We start from the raw sequence: 27,272 nt of genomic DNA on the forward strand, positions 1-27,272 counted from the left end.
CATCATCATCACACAAGGTGGAGTTACTTACTATCTGGCCTCAGGAATCGTTATAAATAACTTGAGTCTGAATGGTATTATGAAGATTTATGACTATATCCAATGCATCCATTGCTGCTAATCAACACTTACAGAATTAATTGAGAACATCTACTATTCAGTTTCACTGCATGACATTAAGCACACCTCACATTAGAATAGCATTGAAACTTTGAGTATAATATACCACTGTGTTATAGCGATGGCACTTAAGTATAAGGAACACTCAGAACAGTTATCATTATAGACAAATACTATGAATATTAGAGTGTGTACTTTGTATAGTTCAGTCCTTGTATGTCCTTCATATACTGTTTAATTACATTAATGGTAAATTCAATGTATACATTCATAACATGCTGCAATATACATCCCATAATGTAATTACAAAATGATGTGTTATATAGTCATAAAGGTGCAGGTATACTACAATACAAAGTGTGTTATTCTAAGTAGCTCTGTAGTTTTGCATGAAATCCACAAGAACGAGATACACAAACTTGTACAATTCCTGTGCAAAAATTAAACCACATAATTACATACTAATACATTACAACGGCATACCTTTGAGTATAATATGTATGGTCGTTGTTCTCTTAGACTACGTACAGTCTGAAATACATCTACGTAGTTCTCATAGTTGAGTGAATCCAAACACATTGATAGGGCACAGTATGCGCCACTGCTTTCTACTGGCAAGCTAAAACAACAACACAACACAGTTGGTAATGATGCTGAAAATGAACATAGCTGACATAATCACCATAAAATTTAATTAGCTAATAAACAATTATTAATTCACTGCATGGCTAAATTTGGTAGCTTCTTGGTTTTGTGGTTTCCTCACCTTTTATGGTTATTCTTGTAAATGGTAGGCCGAGCACAGATGAGCTTATAGAGTTATTAGTGTATAATTATGCAGAATTTGGTTGTTATTTGAATGAGCACATATAATATTTTTACATTTCTTGTCGTTGATGATGGCAAGATAGATTCTGGGTGCATAAAACCTAAAGGATCTGGACAGACTACAAGCGGGAGAAAAATTTGCTAACAATTATATAGCTCTTCTATCTGTCTGTCACCATAAAGGGGTATCTGTTGTCCACGGAAAGAGAGTTGCTCATTTTCCAATGCAAAGAAGTATTCTCACAGGAGGTATGACAAAAGGAGTTCACGTGTTATGCATGTGGACTAATTCAATGAGGAGTACATAAACTCATAACTGATTTTTGTATGCTTACAAATGCATGCACTCAGCAATGATAACATACCGATATAGGACTGTTACTTATCTCATATCCTTACTGGTAAAGCAGCAACTTTCCCCTACTTAACTGGCCTCCCTTGTTTGGACCACTGAGTGTGGCACTTGGCAGATGTACGGGTGGCTTGTGGATCAGTCATGGGTTTTTTTCAAACCGGTATTTGTCCCGTTTCACTTTAGTCAACGATTTTTGCTTAGACTCTGTGGCTCATGATAAACACCACGTACAGGCCTTACCTCCAGTGCCGAACTGGTAAAGCAAATATAACAAAAAAAAAACATTCCCTTAACACCAGACTCCATGGTAGCTCATTTCAGTGGGCCAATGTGTGTAAGCAAAACACATTGGAAAACATGTAGAGTTTGTATTGTACTTAAAAAGTTTGTAGCAACATTATTTCGATCTACAAAAAAAACAATGGGTCAGAATTAAGATGAAATCTGAGACAGATGAGACATTGTGAGTTTCACCAGCTATTATGGCAATTCTGCTACATGTATGCATACACAATACAACTTACCTGCAAGACGTATGCACAATAATAGGACATCCTGGTTCATTGGCAGATTGAACGTCTTTCAAAAGTGATATAATAGATTTTCTGGTTGGTGTAATTCTTTCAGAGCTCCAAGCTTTAAACAGATAGTGAATCACAGTATGTTCCTACAGTAAAATGGTATAGCTGCTAACAACAGTGGTAGTAACGTTAGAATAGCAATGATGCATCATAGCAGTGGAGGTCAATTTGTTGAACTATTGTATAAGTATTTGTGAGGAAGTGCAAGTGGGATACCATACAGTGTAAAATTTTGATGGGGAGAATTCTGACAAATTCGGTCACTGTTAAATACTGACATATTCTTGACTTCTAAGTATACTTGGTCGCATAGCTATGACAAGGATATTTTTGACAAATGGTCACATTTCATCAAAAGTTTCAAATTCTATGTTGAACAATACTGGGTCCTTGCAAGGGAGTGATAATGGGGGAAATGTACATGGATTGTTATTGATAACAAACAACTTCTGTTAGAAGGACTACTCACCACAGGTTTCTCAACTTTTATATGTGTAACTGTGTAATGGTCCTTGTTCTCTTCCTTTATAATAGTGACCGGGTGTCTTTTTGTTTTCCAATATGAATCCTATAGGAAATTATATATAATGTAATATTCATAATGCACCACCTTCAGTTGCATACTTTCATGTTTTTCAATTCACCAAGCATTACAATGACTTTGGCATTTTGTTCGCAGACCATTGTCCAGAAATCCTTGATTGTATTAATCAATGGGTGCTGGGTAGCTATAAAATCTATTTCTTCACCATACCCCTATAAAGGTAAAGTGTATCAATACAGACATGTACATTACATGACCAACCTGTACAGCCACAGCATTGATATATTCTTCACTCTCACCCACAACTATTCTATTGAAATCAACTAAAAAAGTAAATAGATTTATAAACAATTCAGTGGTGAAAACGACATTGTAGCTTACAGGGTATATACGTCTTGTCTCTGTTTTTCCTGAGGTTTTGTTGAGACAATGCAGTAGTAAAGAGTTCCTCAGAGTACTCACAAGGTGGAAGGTGCTACACAGTGTGTTCATGAATCAATTGCAAACCTCTACATTTAATAAACATACATTAAATTCTTCTTCCATTCCAGTGATGCCAGTTTGCTGGTTTTCTTGTGTAAGAAGCCACACTTGACGTTTGAGACCTTTTCCTTGGACTGCTGTGTTTCCATACAGATAAGCCTCCAGTAAGGAATCGTACAGAAATATATATTGACGCTAAATGAATAACAATTAATACCACGAGTAAGTATATCCAATACCTGGTACAATGTCTAATAATATAGGTGTCAAATAGCCTTGGTGTGTCAATATATTGTAGTGTACTGGCTTTAAACTTTTGTAAGTTTGTGCAAGGTGCTTACGAAAACTAATGACACATGTACTAAACAATCTTAGCGAAGACAAATTTGAAGACAGTAAATAAAGTAACTATATACAATGCACATCCAATATTCTGTTTACATGGTGAACTTTAAGTTTCTAGTCATCATATTCATTTTAAAATGCACCCAATATGTTATGCATGTCATGTACAACTTACTGACCTCAGTCTGTACCATGTTTGTCCGCTGATATCTCATCCCCAACACAAATTCGTGAATATTAAGTGCTTGTTGGTTGGCTAACTTCTGAAGCATTACATCCATGGTAATGAATGTACCAGTTCTGCCCACACCAGCACTAGATCAGTAGACACAGCAGGGTAAAAACTGCACTGTATACTACGTACATATGGAGACAACTTTGTCTTTTTGGTGATTTTGGTTGATAGGTAACCAAAAAAGTTTTCTTTCAAAAATTTTGTACCCAATTTTAGTATTCGTAAATTTTGCATACCACATGTACGCAGTTCCTTTATGTCATCCTGTATTGTACACAGCTTTCATTTAGGTCGACAAAATTAATAAAGACTTTAATGCTAGTCTTGTAATAGTAAGACCCTCATGGAGCACAAAAAACACCATATGGTACTTTATAACTTGATAGACGGAACTTCTCTGTAGTGTGAGAAACTATATATATATATACATATATCAGATGAGTTGTAGTTTAGGCAAGAGTTCATAATATTTGTATGGGGGAGAGTGTCTAACTCTCAGTATGGCCTGTACAAACATCCTGCGTAAAGTTCACCAAAGTTCACCTTACAAATAAAGTGAGTTGCAATAATTATAACATCTTGGTAGCATATATTACCATTTACTTAAAATGTTTAACATCTTAAAATTTAATTATGTTGACTTCAATGGAAGGATGGACTGATGGATGGGTATGGAGTGGCCAAGTGAGTTTGTTGTGTTGTTGGTTTATATGTTCATCAAAGCTTAAATCCTAGGTTCACTATAGAACTAGAATATTCCTAATAATTCAGTTAACCGGATAACCAGCAGTTATAATCTACTCAGTAACCGATCATGATATTAATATTATGAACTCTTGGTTTAGGACCATAACCAAGTGTGTGAAAAGTTGTTCTCATTTCGAGTTTCCCCCAAAGTTCTCAAGCTAACAGGATCCATATTACGTATACTCAGTCTGACATACATGGCACAATTCTATTACCTGCAGTGAACAAGGACGGGAGCGGTGCTTGATGGTAACCTATCTCTCACCATACGTACAAATCTCAACATGGACTGTGGATTTGATGGAACTCCAAAGTCAGGCCACTGAGTAAAGGCATACTGCATTACTTGACGCTTTCTACTGCTCATAGTTGCATTGTCATTAGAAATTCTCTGTTAAACACAAATAATATAGCAATACTAACAATACTTAGATATCGTACTTGTGATATTTGGAATTTTCTTAGAACGTAGAATGGAAATCCTGTCTCTTCTATAAGTTGCACTTCGACATTTCCATAGGTCAGTTTTCCGTCTTGTGGTTCTGGCCAGTACTGTGTACACTTGCGCTACACAATCAACACTAACAGCGACAATACCACAGTATCACAAAATTACCTTTCCACCCTCAACTAGTGCTGTTAGCATTACTATGACTTCAATCTTCTGTTCCCATGCCATCTGCCAGAAGTGTGTCACTGTGTTAGGTAGTGGCCCTATGTGAAGAATAACAATTGGTATTAATTGTTATTATAGTTGTAGTATCATCATATACCTTGAGCAGCTATGTAAGTTCGTTTTCCAGAATATCCCTAAAGAAAAAGCAGTGGTAGTAGTATTAGTACAAACTGATCACAAAACTTACATCAATATAGTCAGCATTAATGTAGTTAAAAGTATTGTTCTTTCCACCAGATCTTAGTAACACCCTAGTGTCATTAACTGCACATAAAATAATGCATAAACATGGATTAAAACTTGCATCTGCAATGCAGTTGTGTTACAAACTCACATGGTAAAATATTTCTGTACCGATTCTTCTCCATATTTGACTCTAAGTATGCATGTGACTGAGACAATGCTGGACTGTCTCGTTGAATTGTCTGAAAGATAATAATGATAATGTGTTAAATACATTTCAATAAACATGACACTCACTGCATATTCTGCGGTGAAGCCAGCATTATTGTTTTCGTGCATGTCACTGACAACACCTGGAAGGCTTGCGAGAGCAATGCCTTCAACTTTTGGACGATTAAACACTGCATTGTACAATAACAAATAAAACAACTAACTAGCAGGGTGTGAGGTACTGACCAGTTTCTCTCACTATGTCTTCTTTAACAATATCCTCCTTTACTATATCTCCATTTGCCTCAGTGTTTTCTAATAATTCTTCACTGTGTCCTCTTTTTATACGTTTTCTGCAAATATATATATAACCAGTAAATTATGCAATGGATACCGATACATACACGTTCAGATGAGCCTTCAAAAACATTTTAATAATTCAAGAATGGAAATGAGTTCTTGAAATGTGGCTCATTTGTAGTACCGAATGACCCTCTAAAAATTTTCATCCAAATTCACCATACATTTCTTAAGCGGAAGCCATGAAAGTGTGTGATATGTAGCCTAGTGATATCAAGAGTATATATTGGGGAGGGATATGTTATACGTTTTTTAAACTTGTAATGGAGCCAAACTGCACATGTCTGCTCTTGACACCTTTACTGTTACCACTATCATCTGAACACTGTTTCTCTTACGAAAAATCCACTTTGCTTTTTCTGTTTTCTTAGGGCTTAGCTCAATATGTACATATAGCTATAAGCATTCAAACAATGTCACGATTAGTAAATGTGAATATTCACTGTGTGTTATTATCTATTATCAATACTAAACGTAATCAGCTAAGAGTTCCTCCCCATGCTATACCGCCAAGGAGATGTGACACGACATTGTTGCTTTTGTGGAAAACAGCTTGTCCTGCTATTGCTGCACTCAACTTCAGTGGGCAGCATCAAGAGGTCAAGGAGGAGGGGGGGGGGGGGGGGGTTGGTTTTAGTGGTTTTATAGGATTGTAAGAGAGGATCACTAAAATGCAAAGCATGTGTTATATAGGGGGGCATGCTCATCCCCAAGGAATAATTAGTTGAAGATAGTCGATTTTGGTGAAGATGCCACACCATTGATTACACAACTTTAGGAAAGATCATCATTTATTATAAACCTTTATGTACCTGGGGGAGGGGGGGCAACAGCTAACCCAGTGGAGGCCATTGCCACTCCCCTAAATAATCACTATATACATGCATGCATAGTGCACATTTAGCTAAATGGGGTCACAATTTTACCTTCCTGGTTTGGTTTTGTACAGTTTGTAGTACACAATGACAGCAATGACAATCAGAATTACTATCGGTATACCAAGACCAAAAACGACACCAACAGCCACACCAGCAGCACTGCTGCCTCCACCGCCACCACCACCACCGGGTGTTGGAGTAGTACTAGTAGCAGTAGTATTAGTAGTGGTGGTAGCAGCAGTAGTGATGGTAGCAGCAGTAGTAGTGGTAGCAGCAGTAGTGGTGGTAGCAGCAGTAGTGGTGGTAGCAGCAGTAGTGGTGGTAGCAGCAGTAGTAGTTGTAACAGTAGTAGTGGCAATAGTGGGAGTAATTACTGAGCTAGTGACAGCAGATGAGCTTGTCATTGCAATGATGGTCGTCGGATTTACAGTTATCATAATAACAGTAGCTGTTGTCATGTTAGTGATGGTTGCTGAAACAGTAGTAGTAGTATTGCTAGAAACAGTAGTAGTAGTAGTAGTAGTACTGCTAAAAAAAACTGAAATAATGTCCATATCTCCAGACCCAATACCGGAGCCAGATCCACTAGAACCAGAACCACTAGAACCAGAACCACTAGAACCAGAACCACTAGAACCAGAACCACTAGAACCAGAACCACTTCCAGCTGCAGCTGCAGTCCTAACTATCGTCAAAGTTGATAGCAGCAGCACTGCCAGTGTATAGGGCGTCATGAAGGTGAACATCACAAAATGGGTGTGGTGTATCTCAAGTCTGTTACCGGATTGGCTAAAGGGAATTCTTCTGCAGTTTATTGTAGTAATCGGCGAATCATTCAGCGCCCAGCACCGCTTACATCACTCAGATTAACTAAGGAAGGTTTTCAGGCAACGCCGCTTACACCCTTTGGAAAAGTATACGACATAAACGAACACGCCCATGTAAAATAAACCAATACGCATGCGTATAGTGGTATTGTGGTGAAAGGTGTGGCTTGATGTTTTTATATGGTTTATAAAATTCCACTGTAGCATGATCAAGTTGCCATGCAACTGTTGATCACTGCTTTTTCAAAAGTTCTCCCCTAAAAGCCAAACATACGTTTGCAGAAGGCGATGCCAACGTGAGCATAACCCCCTGTATTACAGGCTTCAAGCCTTCTCACAGGTCCCTAGTGGGATAGCATTCACAGAACACTGACATAGATATTCCCAACCCATAATCTATAACACTGAGCACTGTTCAATGAATTTCATAATAAGACTTTTCCCCTAGCAACCTGATAATTGTAGTGGTGAATGTCTAAAGTAACATTTCCAAGTTTTAAAATGATAGCACTAGCTATATAGACTATTATAGGCCACGAGATACGATATTTTAAAGTCTGTAAATATTTCATGCATATGCTGCATTGTCTATGTGATCACAGATGTGACGTGATGTAGCTATAGACAGTCTATGTATGCACAAAATTCATATCTCTATCAAGAAGTCACAGTGTTCATGAGGCAGTGTAGCTTAACTATGAAGCTATGAATAAGGATCTTAAAGGGCAGCTATTATTGCTGTGACCTTTTTTTTCCTGCTCTTCAACTTTTCAGCAAAGTGCACCCCCCTTTCCAAACCGCCTCTGGACATTTTATTGTTTGTAGTTTTCCATACATTGTCTAAGTAGCTAATTCTTTGTGATTTATATGCTGTAATATGCAGGTATATAGCTAGCTAGGCAACCAAACTGAAACTTCAACTTTGAGACATTACAGGCTACAGCCATTTCTCCACAAGCACATGCTAATATTATTGTGTGCTGAGAAATACAGACCAGTTCAGGTTATATCCATTTACTGCCTGTGCTTGGCTCTTGTTATCAAGGGCCACAGGTTAATTAACTGATCATGAGAGATTTATGTGACACACGTGATCCAGCAGTAATTTCTACTGTAGTTTCATCCAGGGATCACATCATCCTAGTTTCTCAATTCCTCCAATGTCTGTCTACTTATTATTGCATTGCATTGTGAGATATTGTAACTAGCTACACAGTTACAAATTGGAATCCTTGTCCTTATAGCTGTGAGATAACACTTATCTAGAGAGTAACTTTTGTTCATTGCTAGCTATTCTGTTTATTTGCTGTTTATATCATTCACTCAGTGCATAACTACAGATGTTAGGGACATTAGAGAATGATCATCAGTGTATGCACCTTCTTCACAAAATCCACTGCCCATGATGTCCATACTAACAGATATACACATATTCAATACTGTACAATACGTATACAACTAAAACAGTTACATCACTACATTATATAAAATAAGATTATTTGCATTGGGTTTGGTTGTGTATAAAGATGCTGAGGCTCATATATATATGCAAGTAAGAAAGAGAAAGAGAGAAATAAGCTGTATTTGTTATGCATCAAAGTTGCCATTAGTCTTAGGATGAGAGGCAGAATCATCTGTTAAACCAGTTGACTGTCCGTTAGAGAAAATCGCTGCCTTCTGTTGCTGCTCCTTAAGTCTCAATGTGCCTTTCTTCTCTTCAGACTTTGCTGGGAAGTAGCGACCTCTTTGACCCCTACACAGTGAGGCACAGTGATGCATACTCATACACACACGTGCGTGCATGTACGCACTCACACTCACTCAAACACACCTAAACACACACCACACCACACAGAACCACAGACACTAACCATGTGTTACACATGCACTTACCGCTGATAGACATAAAAGATAACACTGCCTGATATTGCTATTATCAATATCAACACAACCACCACCACCACCACTATGATGATAACAGTGAAGTCACTGTCTGAGTCATCGTTAACAACTACAGCAAATAAAACACACAATGCACAAGTTGGTCACTACACATGTTATCATACAAGGATAGCAATCAACCATAGTTGTAACAGCAACTGTAGTTTACGTAGTGACATGTGACACGTACTGGTATGTTGGGATACATGTCAAGGTCCCTACATGTCAAGGTAACTATCCCTTCCTATACTGCGGTATGATAGAGTGATGTACAACATAGCACAATTTAATGACTGCTGACTGCCCCTGTCAGTAATGTAGCTGTACAACAAGGCTTGTGGAAATGCAGCAGCTATCCACACTGGTAAGGGTTAAATAGCCATGCAAAATGGTGATTGCTGAACATACACAGATTATGGAGTGTTATTTATACTACCTAATACATTTTATACATTTCACAACAGTGCAGACTAGCTTTTGTAAGACACGTTCACATAGTCTTTCTCTTTCTGATTTTTTCTAGAATAGTGTTTGGATACTATGTAACAGAACAAAGATGTTGATTTCAGCTGAAACATTGGAAGACCAAGAGCACAGTCAGAAAAAAAGCATCTTCATTTTTTAGTATCCTAAGTGTGTAGTGTAGCTATATCATTAAAAACTGACTCAATTGACATCTTAAAAACTTTCACAAGTTTTCAATAACCATCACAATTTGAAATTGCTCAGATATGTATGAAGTGACTTTGCATGAATAGACAAAGCTGATTCATTTGTGTACAAACCTTAACTTTCAACTCTACACCACATTCCCATTACTCACTTAGCTCAGGTACAACATGGCATGGCTCGAAATAAACTGCAAAGTGAGTACAATGAGTTGTGCTGCAGCCATTGGCTAAAGTACAGCAACTATAATGTCATACAAATTACTCTACACTGCATTGCTACAATTTCATTAGCTTTATTAAATGTTTAACCAAATACATTGTGTGCCAGTGAAGTAACCCAGCATGGTGTGAATGAGGTTGGTACACATGTCTGTTGACAAATACTCTATTTAAACAGTCACCTTTTATTATTTAATGTTTGGAAAATAGGAGCTATATTACTAAGGTGACCGAAGAGTAAACCAGCCAAGTGGCTTATGTTACATGGCCATTATCAACTTTTAAAGTGTGTATTATCTCAAAGGAACACTCACTGATAGGTTGCAGGCATTGCTCTCCAGACCAAACACCATGGGCAAACTCCATTTCAGGTTCACTCTGAATCAATACAGTCACCCTCACTTGTATAGTATAGTTAGTATCAGGGTCTACATCGGGAATTTCCATGGATGTCACAGGTGGATGGCTACCCTCTAGTATTCTTCTACTATCCTCGTCTCCACACTTGAAGAAGCTAACGTCATAGCGGTACACTTCTCCTTCACCTTCACCACGTTCAGGAACAACTTCATCCCATGTTACATCAAAAGTTGTGTTGTCATTAGTCCGTCGTGTGGCAGTTACAGAGCCAGGGAGTTCCGCTGGGACTACAATTGGTGACATTGATATATTACATGGCTAAATTTGTGTCCGTTTACCTGAACCGTAGGTGCGATTACTTAAAGGACTGCTCTCTTCTCCTCTTCCAATGTAGGAGTAAGCTACAATGATGACTGACACTCTATACACTGTGTTGAGATCATTAATCAGGTAGCCATCATCAGTAAATGGTAGCAGCTCTGTCATTTCTGTTGCAGTGCTAATGTCCAGAGTAACACCAACTGGAATATCTGCCCAGTATAGCTGCAAGACATGTACATTATTAACCTTAAATGATATATGTAATCGGCTCTGCAAAAACTAGAGGTGCACCGATAATTGGATCGGCTATCAGCTATATTGGCCTTGTTTTTGCATATCGATCGGTATTAGATCTGTAACATGTGTAAACAATACAGATATACATAATGGGCACTCGTGTTCAGTTCTAGTAATATCCTAGCAATGCCCGTTAATGTACAGTTGGATGTTGATTACAGTCCCACTCTGTCATAACTAATTTAAGAGTGAAAATTGTTAGAGAAAACATCTATGCTACCATATCGGATTGGCTTTGTTTATTAGCTTGACAATTATTATCATTTATTGGTTATTGGAAAATTGGCTAAAAGTCATATCAGTGCACCTCTAGCAAAAACCAGTTACAGTATATAGCCTTTCCAAACATATATTAGGGCTGAAACAAATACTAACACTCGGTGGGTATTCGTTAAGGATTTTGGTTCTTGGATAGTAAAATTGTTACTAGAGTACTTGTTAAGATCACGTGGCCCAGCTCACATGATGTAATTGTCATCTGGAAGTGACACAATGAAGACTCAGGGACACTAAGATCAGTACTTAAATACGGTGTGTGTATCATTGTTATTACTTGAAAAGTTGTAAACTACTTTAAGGTTAGTACAAAACATGTCACATGGGTATGACAAGTAGCTAGTATTTGTGATTACTCGATTGTTAACTCTAAAGAGTACTCAAATACCAAAGATCATTTCAGCCCTAATTTTAATTTATTGTTGGCGAAAAGGTAACACTAGTGGACAAAATTTGACAAGTTTTAAAGTCAGTTGTGTGCTAATGGGTAAATCTGTCAATGCTTGACATAATGAAATATGCTATCAATAGTACAGAACAGGAATCTTTTCAAATTTCAAGTACGTACTAAATAGGAGAGTTGCAGCTAAAAAAATATGACTGGCAGTCTGAAAAAAAAAACAATATTTGAACTATTAGCACCTCAAATGTTTTGACATCTTACTTTTATTGTTACTACAATTGTGTGGGTCAAATAGTGTCAATAGTGATCACATAAACAAACCATTTTGGCCACTGTTGACCTCCATGAACAGAACTCTGAACAATAAACAAACAAACAGGGACACAATACAACAAGGAGTCTCACACAAGAAAAGTTAGCTGCTAGCTCACCCTGTACTGCAATAGGTTCGGATCAGAATTAGCAAAGGTTGGTGGACTCCATGTTACCCTAACTTGAGTCTGGGAGACAGGCAGAATTGATATTTCAGTCACAGGCCCTGGAGTACCATCTAAACAGACAAGAATGCATTCTTCAAGTCAATTGCTACAACTGTACTTGAGAGACACTGGAGAATACTGCAGTTTACAAAACGGTAGGCCGTTGAAGGCTATAAGAATGAGATTTCAACCCACCAAGCATCCAGGAAACAAAATAAATATTCATTTTCTATTGTGAGTACATGCATGCCTGGTTGATTTGCAAAGCAGTAGCACAGTATCAGTTTGTTTTACTATGCTTTCAGTGTTCCTAAGCCTCGGGAACTTCATATGATACTTTATAGTACAAGACGTAGACAGAAATAACATAAGTAGAAGTCATCAGGTTAAATGGTTCACTAGTGAAATAAACATACCCATTCCACACAATCTGAAATCACGTGCTGCTGATGCCAAGTAATTGGTTAGCACACACTGATAGGAGCCGGTGTCTTTAACTTGGAAGTTTCTAATAGTCAGAGAGGTGTTGCCTGGTATAGCTTTATTACTGGAAGTTGTTTGTATAGTGAACTCTTCACTGTTAGTGATTGGTCTGCCTTTAAAGTACCACTGGACATCTGGTGGTGGGGTACCTCTGAATGAACACCATAACTGAGCTTCATCACCAAATGTGAACATTGTGTTAGATGATATCAATGTTATACTGGCACGTTCTGTAACAAAAACACATGTCAATTAATCCCTGATAGTTGGTGTGGTATATGTTTGCATGCACATACAAACTCACCCACTACTGTTAAACTTGCACGTTCTTGGGGTATAAGACCCCCAAAGTTAAAGAACACATCAACAGCGACAAATGTACTCATGTCATCAGGATCAAAAAACTGAACATTGGTGTAGGTTGCAGAATTTATTTCACCCCTTGCAAAATTCATTGGGTTGGCTACTGGATTATCATTATTATCTACTGTGGTCCATTGATATCTATCACAGTCTATACAATCAACTATTCCAACACAATCATATGTCACGCTACTTCCCAACTCGGCAGTAACATCTGCAGGATGCAGTACAATCATTCCCGTCCTTTCATTTGCAGGAACTGTATAAACAAATTGATTGATACAAGTTTAAAGTTGTGCAGTACACACTGACATACGTACCATCAGAACCAGATTCAAAAGTCAGCTGACCACCTAGACTTGTCACATTACCAGCTGCATTAGCTACAAAACATCGATACGTGCTACCATCTGTAATTTCACTATCAGCTATCAACAATGTCTTCGTGTTAGGAGAGATAAAGAATTTGCCCTCAGCACTACCATTTATGATTTCTTCACTTTCAGAAAGTACTTCATCTTCACTTTTGTACCATCTCACAGTGGGAGGTGGGAAAGTTTTATTACTAACACCACACTCAAGGAAAGATACTGTCCCAATGAAAAATGTCCTGTCTTTAGGAGGATGTGGCAAAGTGGGAGCAACTAAAAACAAAGCATCATAATACAGCATTGTAAGTTTGTAACACATATTACTACTACACAATACATTTTATCTGAGCTAATGTAGAATGTTCGCTGAAAAGTACATAAGATCAAACATTGCCCCTTTTCCTGCACAATTTTTGTTAAAATATACTAATTGAATCACTCTAGACTAATAACTCACTTTCAACTAATTACAAATATGTATCTGAAGATAAAAAAATTATATGTAAACTACATTATTTTGCTTTCTTTTCTCCTTTAAATGAGTAAGGCCTTTAATCAAGACTAGGAGTGTATTGTGGATATAGGCCTGACAGACATCAGGTTACAGTGTGATAATATAAATAAGTGTAGTCTGAGCTAAGGCCTAGTGAATAGTTAGATGCATACAGTACGGCAATATTATACAGTACGGTAGTACTGTATATTAGGGATCATGCAGTTTTGGGCTTTCTTGTCCAAAAATATTACCCTAAAACTAGCCTTAAATTTCCTTCATAACAGCTTGGCAGTATTGGTTAGGCATAGCCAAGCCCCAAAATACCTTCAGAGTGACCCCAAACCCTTCCAATAAGTTCTACGGAATTTTAAAAGTTTTCTATTCAACAGAGTTCTACTCTGACTGACTGACTGACCAACTGATGCCTTCACCCAAGCATAACTCAACAATGGAAAAGGCTATGGGCTTGATTATTTCACTGTTTGACGTTGCTTCGTCCCAAGAAGAGCCTTTTCACCAACCGCAGTACGTACAATGCACGTATCATGGACTTACCTTTGTCCTCCTTTGTGTTCCAGTTCTTTTTGCTGACAATGCAAGGTGTCAATTTGTGAGCGCAATATGGCTTCCCTCTGGCTGTGTCATACTTTTCACCCAAATTTTCAGTAGTGACTGGATTTACTGCAGAGAGGTTTCTTGTACTGTTCTTTGTTTGTAACGCTGCGGAGCATAGCTACAAACAAAGTGTAATGGCCACCTCACTTTTCAGTGCATAATTGATTATTGGGGCGTGTGTGTAGACACAGATTTATTTTATAGAAAACCTGACGCCACTCTTCTTTTAATGTGGATTCAGTAGTCATAATTGTGTTATTAAATAAGCTGGATTAGGGATCAAAAAACAAAAAAGCAAGAAAACACAGCTGAAAGCCGTGAAACAAAGGAGGTTGCCTATACCTGCAGATATACTAGTGGAATCTAATCCCTACTCTTCAGTCTATATAGCTTTATCAACTGTTCCCTTGCTTTTTCGCTTTTGATCCTTAATCCAGCTTAAAATTCCTTCTACTTGTCATTATAACATTACCATGGTCTACTAGTACTGATAGGTAGTGAAGTACATACATTAGATATAGATAAGGCCATTTTCACATCAATATTGACTGCATAGTAACTGCATGCATACCGTAAATGATGAAAGTTTGGAGTGACTAAAGTTTGGCAAATTTGGTGAATCAAGGAAATCCACCTATCAGCTAATCAGTATAATACTAGACATATTAAAAATTTAAAATAAGAAATAGGGATCGCTGAAAAAAGCCACAAAACAAGAAGGGATCGCTGGGGTGGTAATGTAAACCACAAATCCCTGTTTTGACCTTTTATACTCAAATGGAGCATTTATAGAGAGTCAAAATAGGGATTTGTGGTTTACATTACCATCCTAGCAATCCCTTCTTGTTTAGTGGCTTTTTTCAGCGATCCCTATTTCTTATTTTTTAATATGTCTAGTTTGTGTACTTTTTTCCAAATCCATTTATGGATTATAAGTTAATTGGCACATTAGTGTAGTAAGCTAACAGAGATTCCTTGGTTTAAAAGGCTAACTCATTAGATATGTTAGTGCAATATTAATTTTGTAATCTATAATAAAGACTGTATTTTCATCCTGATTCATTTGTACACACACAAAATATAAGGCAGGATACATTAATTCCTAGTCTATACTAAGTGTTTGAGCCATTATCGTCACACTTTGTGCCATCGCTGAAAACACTGCTATATGAGCTACATGTACCTACCTGTCAGAAGAATTACTGATTGTGCACCTATCATACAGGAGACAGTGTTGATGGCAGCACAGGAGACTTGAAGAAGAACAAGATGTCTTAGGTGTTTATTCTAACAGAAGGACAAGAATGAAACTCTATGATACAAGTTATAAGAATGGTAACTGTTAGTGTTATAATTCCTGTAGAGTCCAATTTTTTTTTCATAAATTTTCACGTGATATAACGATGCATACATCAAGCACGTACATTATAGGTGTAGAGTTGTCTAGCATAATAGGTAGTGAAGAGATAGCTATACATTGTAGCTGTAGTGCTATTATTGTAGCGATGATGCTTTATAACACCTTTGTATAAATGCACGTATGAACAGGGCTGAAATACAGCAGCAACATTGTGAGTTGGTATTAATCAAGCTAAATAGGAGATGGCTAGGCTTGGCCGAAAAGTCTTCCTATGCCAGTGTCTGCATGTACAAATCACAATGTCACACTACCAGTGGCCAGTGGTGTAGCCAGTCTTACATGATTACCAGGGATTTGGCAGTCATACCCATGCAGGACTACTTTAAACTGGCATATTGAGTTCCAATTGCCAGGACTTAGACTGGGATCTAGCCCTGGAAAGCCTAGGTGTAGCCTGCTAGCAACAGTGTGTCACAAAGTGGAACACCATAGGTATAGTCAGCAAAGTCTGGTTAGCATGCATGTGGTCATGGCTAAATGTTTGCAACTGTCAATGTCACTAGCTGATCGGAGAGTGTGCTAGAATATGTACACAGTAGCTAGTTACAGTGACATAAGCACAGTAGCACACAATCCTCCCATATAAGACTGTCAGGCTTCACACTCTGTAAGTTGTTTATGACATGGATACCATATGGGAGGATTGTTGATGATATGTGGTTAGACCACAAAATATTTTTAAACAGTAGAGATGTAATAAACACCCCACCCAACCTTTTTTGCGTGTGAAAAGCAGCCATGATATCAGCGCTACCATTTATCTTCCATCTATAATGGACAAACAAAGCACTCACTGTGATGGCTAGGAAGAAGAATAAACTGGATGCCTTGCATGCGCGCTTGAACGACTTCTCGTAGCGAAGATGGGCAGCTCACTAGAGACCCTATTATGGCGATCCTGTAAGGTAAAAGAGTGCTGCACAACTTCAATCTGCCATATATTAACGTTATAAAGACTATAGTCGAACAATACGCATCCCTGAGTACACAAGATCCCGTAATTTTGTTCTTCTATGGCTTCTTCCGTATACGGTACAGCAGGCAATGGCGAAGAAGAACTTAGAAATTTATCAAGGTGGAGGCCGGTTAGCGATCTGTGGAGTACGGGTTAATTAATGGGTCATGGACACGCGGAAGGACTCAGTGAGTAAGGTTGTGTAGTTTTTATCGCGAAAAAATGGAAGCCTTGGGCTGTACGTACACGATTGAAACAAAATAATAATAACTAGTGGTACCCGCGCAAAATGCGCGTGATACTAAGACAGTTGTTATGTCCTATTGTGTGAATACACTTGAATTTGAACATTACTAATGATCAAGGAGTAATCACATCATTACATACCAACAAAGACATGATTACACATAGCTACTGATGTGCATACATAATTTCCTCAATTGTGTGTGGCACTAACATCTAGTTATAATGTTGGTGGCTTTGTGCACTGGAATTTCTGCACATCTGTATAGTACTCATGCAGAACACAGTTCTCATGAAGGTGGCGTATCAAGATGTGTCCCATTACAACCATGCACATACATGAAAAAGATTAGTTTTGAATGGCAGGGATGTACTCAACTTTGATGATGTTGCATGAACTAACAAAGTCTTTTGAGTGTGGTATGAGGATCAATTTACCAATAGTTGGTGCATCACCACAATGAGCTATGTTCTAATTCAACTTGCATTTGGCACATTCATTTTGTATATTTATGTAGTCAATTTGAGTAATTGTAGTTTTATTTCTACATCCTAGTCATGGTAGTGTAATGTTTACTTATCGCATGACCAAGTGTGTATGCAGTACAGTATTGAGTATGGGTATTCAAGTTTATCAGCTGTACTGAGCAAGGTCAACACAACCATGTGGATTTGGATAGAGAAGAGTTCTTGTTGCTTTCTGAATCAAGGTGCATTACCAAGATGAATACTTCATATGAAGAGTGGTTACTCTAGAGAGGTTGAGAGAGAGATTGACTGATTGATTGTTGGTAGAGAGGTTGTGTGTGTTCTATTAGGGTAGTTCAACGGAGATAAGTAATAGAGCTTCTAGAAGTTTCAGCTGTCCCTTTGGAGTTACCAAGGAATGAAAACGTATCTTATGTCTCCCTACACATTGAAGACTGCAACAGTCACTTCATGATGTTGTCCACAATTCGTAGCCTGGTAAGGTAGATGTATGTTTTATTAGAGTAGTTAAACGTAATCTTCCGTTCTTCATCTCTCATAATGGCGAATCTTCCTTGTGTAGTCTGTTAGGTAGCCTGATTGGAGTGATCATAGCTCGTTAAATTGCCACCCCTACTACGATTTGTTTCCTTCTCCCTTACAGTGGTGTTGCTGGTAATCCTCCGTTTTAGGTCTGTCTGTAGTCCCTGACCTGCTTATATTCGTGTCGCAGTAGCTGACACTTCTCTATCCTTGTAGTGGACAGCACAGCAGGGTGCAGAGTGTGTATTCCGGGCGAGTCTTCCCTTTGTAGACTGTCAAGTAGCCCGATCATAGTGCGTAGACTTGCCACACCCACTACAAAACTCTCCTTTTATACTGGTGGTTGATTAAAAAAAATTTTTTTAGTTGCCGGATGATAGCGTACACACCAGATCACATGATCAAATTCGCTGATGTGATTGGTTAAATCATGAAAAAGTGATTGATCCTATTTCATTGTAAGCTTTTAGACCAATACGTCAACTGATTTTCTATTGGCAACGCGTGTATACCGGAACGCCGTATACGCGTATCGTAAACTTATAATGGCCATTGACAGTGATAAGTATCTCGCAACCAAGGTTAGCACGTAATGACAGACATGAAAACCACCTTATGACACATTGTTTTGGACGGGTAGTTGGTCTAGCGAGTTTGAAGCTAATCGGGGGAAAAACCAAGGAGGAGTTTTTGTTTAAAAATTTTACTGCCTCGATTTTCCGTTTCTAGTTATGTCGGCCACAGGGGGAGAGAAACGTCTGGTGTAAGCTGGGATGGGGAAGACTGGTATCACGATAAAGGTCCCCAGAAAGTTTTGGACACATTCGTGTCTTCATCCGGTAGCTACGGTGGTTTAAAGGATATTTCGCGTAGTTTAACGAATCGCCACCAATTCCGGGTCAAAAGATTCGCTTCAAATTTTAGAATTGAATGGTACCGATCCTATCGGAATCCGACCAAGAACGACGGGGCAGTGCCGGAAAAGAGTTATAGAATTATTATATAGATAATATGAACAATTCGCATAAAATCTGTAATTTTTGAATGTTTCTAAATTTCGTCTAAACCATTTTTACTGCTATATCACCATTTGTCTGAGTTCAGTGTTTGATAATAAGCCTTCTGAGTGTTGTTTTGTGCTCGAGTCTGCTTTCTAAGGCTGGTTTTAGGTGACTGCTCTATTAGGATTTTCAAAAATTCCACTGCGATCCCTATTATGAACCCACTATCGTGGTTCATGATAATTCCACATTAGCTGCATGGTAAATTTACCAAACTGTTGTCCACCAACCTGCTTCGCATGCTGATTCACCAAACTTTCATATTTACAGTATGCTGGAATATTACTTAATTTGTAAACCCCTGTAGACATTTAACAAATTACCTGCTAGTTTGATAGTCTTCTCAGCACTAGTGATCCCTCCCAGCACATTATTGTCACCATCTAACACACTAATCAAACATCTGTAGTTCCCAGAGTGTTCATCTCGGAAGTCTGGAATGACAAGTTCTCCATAACCTATTCCAGGATCCATAGAAACTTCAGTTGTTGGCATGACAACACTGGTGTCACCATTAGCATTGGTGAAGGTCCACATGATATCAATGGAGAGTTGAGTTGGTTGAAAATTACAACGGAGTTTAACTTGTTCTCCAGCTATGCCATACCCATCTGGAGAACTAGTAACATTGTTGACTGTTAGTCCTACATGGGAGGACATGCATGGCGTGTAATAATAGTAAACACCAGTGTATAGATAAACACTACACAGATGCTCGCAAACTGTCCACAGCACAACGCACGTACGTACACGCACATGTGCGTGCGTGCGCACACACACACATACACACACTAACAATATCTCACTAACATTACTATTTGACATAAAGGTGTTGATATTTTATACCATGTAACCACATACAGTGCAATAATGTGGCAATTTCCTTCACTAACCTGCTAATGAATTGGAATCCCTTTCAGGTATAACCAAATATAAAAACTCAGTTAACACATGACTTCCAACAATGTAGCACATTACAATGTACTACCACAATGACCCAACAGGTTGATGAAGCAATAATAATCGATTACTCATACCATTATTTACTCTTCTTGCTCATATATACTGTGATACGTTTTGTAGTAATTTGACACTATTTCAAGTAACAGTAACAATACCCACACTTTACTATCCATGTAAATGCTCCTGATCGAGTTATAAATTCCACAAATCAAATTCCAGCCTTCATGGTGCCACGTCTTGATGACAAGTACATCATGAGAGCTGGCAAAAATGGGCCCCATCATTTTAATTAGTACAATCTTAGTAACCAAATACCAATCCTTAAGTATTTGTTTCAGCCCTAGTATGTATTCTGTGTAGGATACTCAAATTTTCCATCAGGTAGCATTGTATGGAACAAAGTGGAGTTGTTGATTGTTGCATGATATTGTTTAAACAGTAAAAAAACTTGCCTGAGTAAATTACCCTAACTGTTAGCTCTACATCAACATGGGAATTTTAGATACTTACTGATCGTCTAAAAGTTAAGCAGATTGAGATTTTGTGTCTATGAAATGAACGAAACACAACCAGAAATTCCTTATAATCACTGTGGTGTTTGAAAAAATGAATCACTCACAGCCAACAATTTGAGACAAACACAACACTAGCCTCACTGACTATAGTATGTTCATGTTGAGCTGAATCCTCAAAAACATTTAATAACTCATGGATACAATTACATACGATCTTGAAATTTGGCACATTTGTAGTACTGATTGACCCGCTAAAAATATTTCAAAATCTTTTTGTTCAAATGTTTGACATAATATTTATAGCCAATCAAAATTTTCACAATACATTTCCTATGTGGAAGCCATATAAGTACAGTTTTCAGGATTCAGCTCAACGTGAACATACTATAGTTACTGTACAAACTTGTAGCATTGTTTTAAAACATGGAGAATAAAAACCTTTCCTACTGTGCATAAAAAATAAAGTTAAATGTGACAATAACTACAGCTTCCAAAACTACTACTCTAGTGCACTACTGTATAACCAATGGCCCAAATACAGAGGTTTTCCTTTCAGAGGTGAACGCATGGAGTAAGGATGTCCTATTATGGAGGCTTTAAAAGTTTGTTAAAAGATCTCCACTGTATAACAAACAGTTCTTGATGTAACCATGCACCACGAGCGTGGTAACACAAAAACAACATTCCCTTACAACTACCCAATTAATCTAATATATAATGCCAAGGGAAGCAACTAAACCACCATGTGTGTACAACTTAATTAAATAAATAATACCAGACCACATGACATGCCCCAAACTGCCTGATTATAATAATTTTGACATGGTGTCAAAGGAATGCTTTGAGGTGGCCTACATTCACATTGATTTGTAGACACCAAACTCATTTGTGGTTAACATTGGAGCCAACAGCCAGACAATTAAGTGTGTGTGGGCATATACACTGCTACACTGTACACCAAATATTGTGTGTATAACTTTGGTAGTTGTAATAGCACACTGTTGAAATCAGAAGTGCACATCACATAGATGTTTCTGTCATGCTAAGAAGTCTCACATTTTTATGTCAATTTTTAAAATTGGATTCTTACAAAGTATGCATCACAAATGTCAACTCCAGGCATCTTATTTTACATTATTTATTGCTCAAGTATGTAAATATAGGAAGAAAATGACACTGCAAAATCTGGGCATTGTATTTATCACCAGATTCCCTAGTTGACATTGATTCTGACTTTGATCTATGGAGAACACACACACACACACACACACACACACACACACACACACACACACACACACACACACACACACACACACACACACACACACACACACACACACACACACACACACTGACCTATTGAACTTATGGTACAAATAAATCCTTGCACTTCAGAACACTGTTGACGATAGAACAACACTTCACTTCTATTACTGGACAACATAACAGACACACATAGTCCAGCAGTAGCTGCTACTCCTTCATCAAACTTGATCCCCAATGCACTAGCATTTACCGGTTTACCATCAAGATCAACCAACACAACATTGTCATCATATCTCATCCCAACCCATAATCTGCTCTTGATGTCATCCAACTTCAAATAAGTGTGTATTAAGTCCCTCTGTTGTCTACTATTAAATACTGACAAATTACGTGTTCCACTATCTCCCTGGGTCAGGCAAATGTCGCTAGCATCAGGAAAGTTCTTTACAAAGTTCATTTCAGAGAACACTCTGAAACAAGTTCTACAGCCATAGGGACTGTATGTGGGTGGACAATTATTCTGACCTACACAAACTGTACAACACATACGAATACATTCAAAGTTTCAAATTCCCTACAAATGTAATCAATACATAACAAAAATTCCAACAATAAATGGCTCAAAAAAGGGAAGCCAGTTCCCTCACTTCTCTGCTGCCAATGTACCCGACTAAATGCTACATCACTACAACTACAAACTGAAATAGCTTAGCAGCAAATTTGTAGCATGAGAGATACCATTACATCACAAATTAAAAAGATGTACATAGACCACACTGCATCATGTCTACTATAAACTCCCAATGTAGTGGTATCGTACCTGTAAGAAGGCTTAAGTCTGGAATGTAAATACATGGAGTTAAATAAATAAAAAAAATCCCAGACCCCAGGACTTATCTTCCAGAAACATGCAGTATGGAAAGACCTACCTACTAGCTAGTCCACTATAGCAGTTCTATTCATAAGATAGTACACTGTCTATACACTCACTGATAAACACGGCAGGCTATATGGTGTTGTAGTTCACAGTTCAAAAGGTGCAATATAACACGAACAGTCTACTCACCATGGAGACAGAGCGCTAAAACGCAAATTTGCCACCAACTAAATCTCAGCACTTCTTCTCGATGGCGCATCTTATCAATCCTGTAGAAGGGAAAGCGGCTGATTACTCGTGCTGTATAAACTCTTGACTTCGCTTCACACACACACGCAACCAATATTAGTTCTGATGAACGTAAAGAGCGATAAGTGGGGCGAGTGTGCGGATACGAATCAGTCTACGCGGTCAGTTCTCACCTAGTAACAGAAACTGGCTGTTAACGCAGTAGAATCGCTAGTACTACTAGCTCGGAACCTTGGAATTCGAAAAATACACCCCCACTAAAATATCTGATCTGCCTTGAACGATTAATTGCAATTTCATTCAATTAGCTTTCGTAATTAAAATAATTTGAAATATACCATCAATACATAAATAAACATACAAAAACTAGAGTGAAAACTCGCTAGCTCCGTAGATAAATTCTGCTGCTAAGCCAACACTTTCTTGCAAGTTTAATACAGCATGGCCCCACATGTCTGGTACAAAAACTAAGTCACCCGGATATTGTAAACACTCCAGAGCACCAATAGGTTTTTGCTGCTGTTGCCACCATTGCCACACATGCTGGCGAGAATAAAATGCTTCTGTGGGTGGATAAAGGAACCATCGCTTCTTTCCATATATCAAAACATTCCATGCATTTCTGTGGAAATGTCCTGGAGCCCCAGAAAGAGCTGGCCCAATGTAAAATTGTACATGTGACAAAGTGGCGTGAGTTAATTCTGGGTCTAAAATTGACGGGAGAACGAAATCATCTAAAAGTGGGGAATTTTCACTGATTGGTTCAAAAATATACGAAGGCTGTGAAGGATACTCTTTCTCACCCATCTGTGATAGCTGGTCCATTTTATTGACAAATTCCTGCAGAGTTACAAATTTTGTTTCATTATCACTGTAACCAAATGATTCACCATAAGGAACAACTACTTCTTTAAACTCGAGTGTCCCATACTCTTTAACAAACTGTTGTCGTTGCCACTTACGAAACAGGTTCTTTACATTCTTGGAGTTCACAACATTGCGGACAATAACAGGTCTCTGTAGACTAAGATATTCATATAAGAAATCTTCATTGCTTATATCAGAAACAACATCAAAATCACATTTGTCTTCAGTTAGGATATTGGGCAGAACAAACGGACTATCATTCCAGCCACCTTGTGAGTGTTTTATAGGTGGATGATAAGATATTTTCTTTAGACAGTTGGGAGCCAACTTTGCTCTACCAAGAGCAGTGGAAAACTTTTCAGCAGTCCAACGGTGAGAGCATGCAATGTCTAAAGCAGTTTTGTTAAAGAGGTCTTCTTCTTTGGGTGACAAACCAGCTTCAAGTAAAGGTTTTACAATGTCATAATTACCTTTCATGGCCGCTATGTGCAACGAAGTGTGCCATAGAGCAGTACGACTTTGAGGACCATCTTGTGAATGTGATAAAATATCATTCAGTACAGAAACACTGCCCAAAGATGCAGCATTCAGCAATGGTGTCCATCCAAACCGATTTTCAGCATATACCACAGCTCCTTCACCAACAAGATTGTCAATTATTCCCTGCCTTGTCAAACACAATGAGAATATATTCCTAACATCTTTCTGCATAACCACCATGTCATAACTGATCTGTTCATCCTCAGATAGCTGACAATTGTACTCATGTTCGTCCCATGCACTTTTTCCCATCATCAATAAGTGTCTTGCCATGTTTACAATGTTAGCATCAAAGCCAGCAGTAAGTAATCTCAGAGAATGTGCAGTCACAACTTCATAGGCATACTCTTCATTGCCAAATCCTTGATCAACATATTTGACTTCCATGTCATGTCGAAGGTACTTTATCCCAGTTGATATATCACCAAGTCCTAATGAAAGAAACGCAAATGGAGACATCAAGTCCCTAGAATTTGATACTCCTTTTAAACCAATAATAATTTTGTACAAGTAGCTTGCTTTTAGTACTAGTTTCTCGTGCAAGTAAGACTTGAGTAGTTTAAGAAACATGTCAATTATTTCATTGCCTTCAGTGGTAGTTAGTAAGAAACTCCACTCGTCTTCTCGTTGTACCACAATGTTAGCTAACAAATGAGGCCAACTTGGAACACCAAGTAGCAGCTCAAGGTATCTCTCCAGCGTCAAGACAACTTCATTGTGTCGATGGAGATCAAACAGTAGCAATGAAGCACTTCGGTAAAAATCTAAATTATCTGGATCCTTAGTCAATGCATCATCAATGAACATCAAAGCTTCCTCAATACGACCGATCTTAAGAAGGATGGATGCAAGATTCCACAAAGCAACTGTATTGTTTGGTTCTTGTACTATGCAGTTAGCAACGAGATCTAGTGCTGGCTCATAATTTTTTTCTTCATTGGTATCAACGTAGTTTTTAGCTGCCTCCAGTAGTGATTCGCATGTGGACACCTCTTTACTAGTCTCCTCACCTTCAGCTGGTGGTGAATGGTCTTGGTATTTTTGTGGTGTCCTTTTGTAATCACGCGGTGCAAAATATATACCAGCACACAATGTTACTAAGCATAGTATCAGAACAACCCATTTTCTTTTGGAGCCACTGGACTCAAGTGTCATGGAAGTATCGTCAGTAGATCGAACTGCATCCTTATCAGTCGTACCCTTGCGTTTCCTAGCTGACCGAGCTGACATTTTCCAATTGTTTAGTGCGTTTCTTATTAACGCGCACTTTAGAAGCGCGAAACTATAGAAACGGCAAGTAAACAAACACGACAAAAGTGACATTATCTTGCGTTTCAAGATGTCGTATAGAGACTTGAGAAACTTTACAGAAATGATGAGATCTTTGGGGTACCCAAGGCTCATTTCGATGGAGAACTTCAGACAGCCAAACTTCAGCCTTGTTTCTGAAATTTTGTCTTGGTTAGTGGACAGATATGACCCTCTAGCCAGCTTGCCTACCGACACGGACACTGAGCAAGACAGGGTCATCTATATTAAGTCCATTGCACAGTTCATGGCCAGTAAAGCTAATATCAAACTTAATGTGAAGAAGCTGTACACTGCAGATGGTTATGCTGTTAAAGAACTACTGAAAGTAGCTTCAATGCTTTACATTGCAATGAGAACCAACCAGGACTGTAAGACAGATAGTGCTGACAATGATGTGGCACCATCTTCTGTAGAAATTAACAAGAAAGTAGAAAACTTGAAAGTGTGCCGACAGTTGACATCTGAGATCACAAATCACGGTGCTAAATTGTACGATTTGCTGGGAAAAGAGCAAGAGCTGAGAGGCTTTAGAAGTGAAGCAATATTATATCCTCTGGATGTTAACAAGATGGAAGGCAACATACAGAATAGTATTAGTAGTGTTAATCAAGAGATACAACAGTTAGATCATAGACTAGAGAACTCTGCTAGTGATGAAGCTAGCCTTGAAGCAAAGATTGAAAAAAGAAAAGCTGATTTGGAGAGGAACCAAAAGAGGTTAAAACGTCTGGAACACGTCAAGCCAGCATACATGGACGAATATGAAAAGCTTGAAGGAGATTTACAGAAGCAGTACAAACTATACATGGAAAAGTTTTGCAACCTTACATTTCTGGAACAGCAGCTTGAAGAGCACAACAGGACAGAGCAAGACAAGGTTGAAGAAACAGAGAATACCCTCAAAAGAATGCAGCAGAAACTTCAAGAAGAGGAGAGACGAATGATGCAAGATGACGTGGTTAGCAGTGATCTCCTCAATGACGACGACAATGACTACAACTTACAGTCAAGATCTCATGAAGGTGGTAACAAGGTGTTTGGTAGTATGACAGGAGGGAGAGAAGAAAGTGATGAAGATTCTTTGAGCAGTTCTGGAAGTGCCTTGGAAGAAGAAGATAAAGAACTGGAAATGTTGAATGAATCAGAAGCAAGTGACGGTGTTGATGATCAAGATGCAAACTTTAACAATCATGAAGAAGAGTCTTCTGATGATGATTTTTAATGTAGTTGTAATGTTGTATAGTTGTGATGTATGTTGTGTATTGTATACATTTGTGTACATGTTAAGTATTTATTAAATTGATTTTTAAGACTGGGTGGTAAT

At 38.2% G+C, this 27,272-nt stretch overlaps 4 protein-coding genes across 6 annotated transcripts; 1 reads left to right on the forward strand and 3 right to left on the reverse strand.

The window, feature by feature from the left end:
- Positions 1-348: 348 nt before the first annotated feature.
- Positions 349-7,495, reverse strand: LOC136255808 (receptor-type tyrosine-protein phosphatase epsilon-like). 3 transcript variants are annotated; one of them, XM_066048704.1, is made up of 19 exons: positions 6,839-7,495; positions 6,594-6,766; positions 5,554-5,660; positions 5,395-5,498; positions 5,249-5,339; positions 5,102-5,178; positions 5,012-5,048; positions 4,855-4,952; positions 4,680-4,805; positions 4,454-4,629; positions 3,436-3,571; positions 2,957-3,106; positions 2,810-2,903; positions 2,690-2,751; positions 2,509-2,640; positions 2,354-2,452; positions 1,828-1,970; positions 604-739; positions 349-550 (listed from the first exon to the last, which is right to left on the reverse strand). In XM_066048704.1, exons 1-19 carry the CDS (start codon positions 7,289-7,291, stop codon positions 488-490), a joined length of 2,457 nt encoding a protein of 818 aa, XP_065904776.1. In that variant the 5' UTR covers positions 7,292-7,495; the 3' UTR covers positions 349-487. The 3 variants fall into 3 exon arrangements, with proteins under 3 accessions (XP_065904776.1, XP_065904775.1, XP_065904774.1); XM_066048703.1 differs by having other exon boundaries at positions 6,821-7,495; XM_066048702.1 differs by having other exon boundaries at positions 6,594-7,495.
- Positions 7,496-8,787: 1,292 nt separating this feature from the next.
- LOC136256848 (contactin-3-like) lies at positions 8,788-23,535 on the reverse strand. Its single transcript, XM_066049907.1, has 12 exons — positions 23,404-23,535; positions 23,171-23,250; positions 22,195-22,638; positions 19,681-20,001; positions 13,506-13,829; positions 13,127-13,444; positions 12,756-13,052; positions 12,292-12,410; positions 10,902-11,106; positions 10,518-10,850; positions 9,266-9,383; positions 8,788-9,125 (listed from the first exon to the last, which is right to left on the reverse strand). The coding sequence occupies exons 2-12, from the start codon at positions 23,238-23,240 to the stop codon at positions 8,960-8,962; spliced, it is 2,715 nt and encodes a 904-aa protein (XP_065905979.1). The 5' UTR covers positions 23,241-23,250; positions 23,404-23,535; the 3' UTR covers positions 8,788-8,959.
- Positions 23,518-25,909, reverse strand: LOC136256849 (uncharacterized). Its single transcript, XM_066049908.1, has one exon. The coding sequence runs from the start codon at positions 25,865-25,867 to the stop codon at positions 23,597-23,599; it is 2,271 nt and encodes a 756-aa protein (XP_065905980.1). The 5' UTR covers positions 25,868-25,909; the 3' UTR covers positions 23,518-23,596.
- On the forward strand, positions 25,893-27,263 carry LOC136256851 (clusterin-associated protein 1-like). The gene has a single exon (XM_066049911.1). It carries the CDS (start codon positions 25,977-25,979, stop codon positions 27,168-27,170), a length of 1,194 nt encoding a protein of 397 aa, XP_065905983.1. The 5' UTR covers positions 25,893-25,976; the 3' UTR covers positions 27,171-27,263.
- Positions 27,264-27,272: the final 9 nt, after the last annotated feature.

Source organism: Dysidea avara, chromosome 5 (genome assembly GCF_963678975.1).
Source record: "Dysidea avara chromosome 5, odDysAvar1.4, whole genome shotgun sequence".
Classification (NCBI taxonomy): Eukaryota; Metazoa; Porifera; class Demospongiae; order Dictyoceratida; family Dysideidae; genus Dysidea; species Dysidea avara.

What these genes read in the sequence shown, in the direction of transcription:
- LOC136256848 (XM_066049907.1), bottom strand. Translation starts at nt 23,240, where the DNA reads ATGCGCCATCGAGAAGAAGTGCTGAGATTTAGTTGGTGGCAAATTTGC. An exon ending in TTTCAGATTGTGTGGAATGG is followed by an intron (nt 12,411 to 12,755) that starts GTATGTTTATTT and finishes TTGTCTGTTTAG; the next exon opens with ATGGTACTCCAGGGCCTGTG. An exon ending in TAATCGCACCTACGGTTCAG is followed by an intron (nt 10,851 to 10,901) that starts GTAAACGGACAC and finishes CACCAATTGTAG; the next exon opens with TCCCAGCGGAACTCCCTGGC.
- LOC136256849 (XM_066049908.1), bottom strand. Translation starts at nt 25,867, where the DNA reads ATGTCAGCTCGGTCAGCTAGGAAACGCAAGGGTACGACTGATAAGGAT.
- LOC136255808 (XM_066048702.1), bottom strand. Translation starts at nt 7,291, where the DNA reads ATGTTCACCTTCATGACGCCCTATACACTGGCAGTGCTGCTGCTATCA. An exon ending in AGACATAGTGAGAGAAACTG is followed by an intron (nt 5,499 to 5,553) that starts GTCAGTACCTCA and finishes TGTACAATGCAG; the next exon opens with TGTTTAATCGTCCAAAAGTT. An exon ending in GAAAATTCCAAATATCACAA is followed by an intron (nt 4,630 to 4,679) that starts GTACGATATCTA and finishes TGTGTTTAACAG; the next exon opens with AGAATTTCTAATGACAATGC.
- LOC136256851 (XM_066049911.1), top strand. Translation starts at nt 25,977, where the DNA reads ATGTCGTATAGAGACTTGAGAAACTTTACAGAAATGATGAGATCTTTG.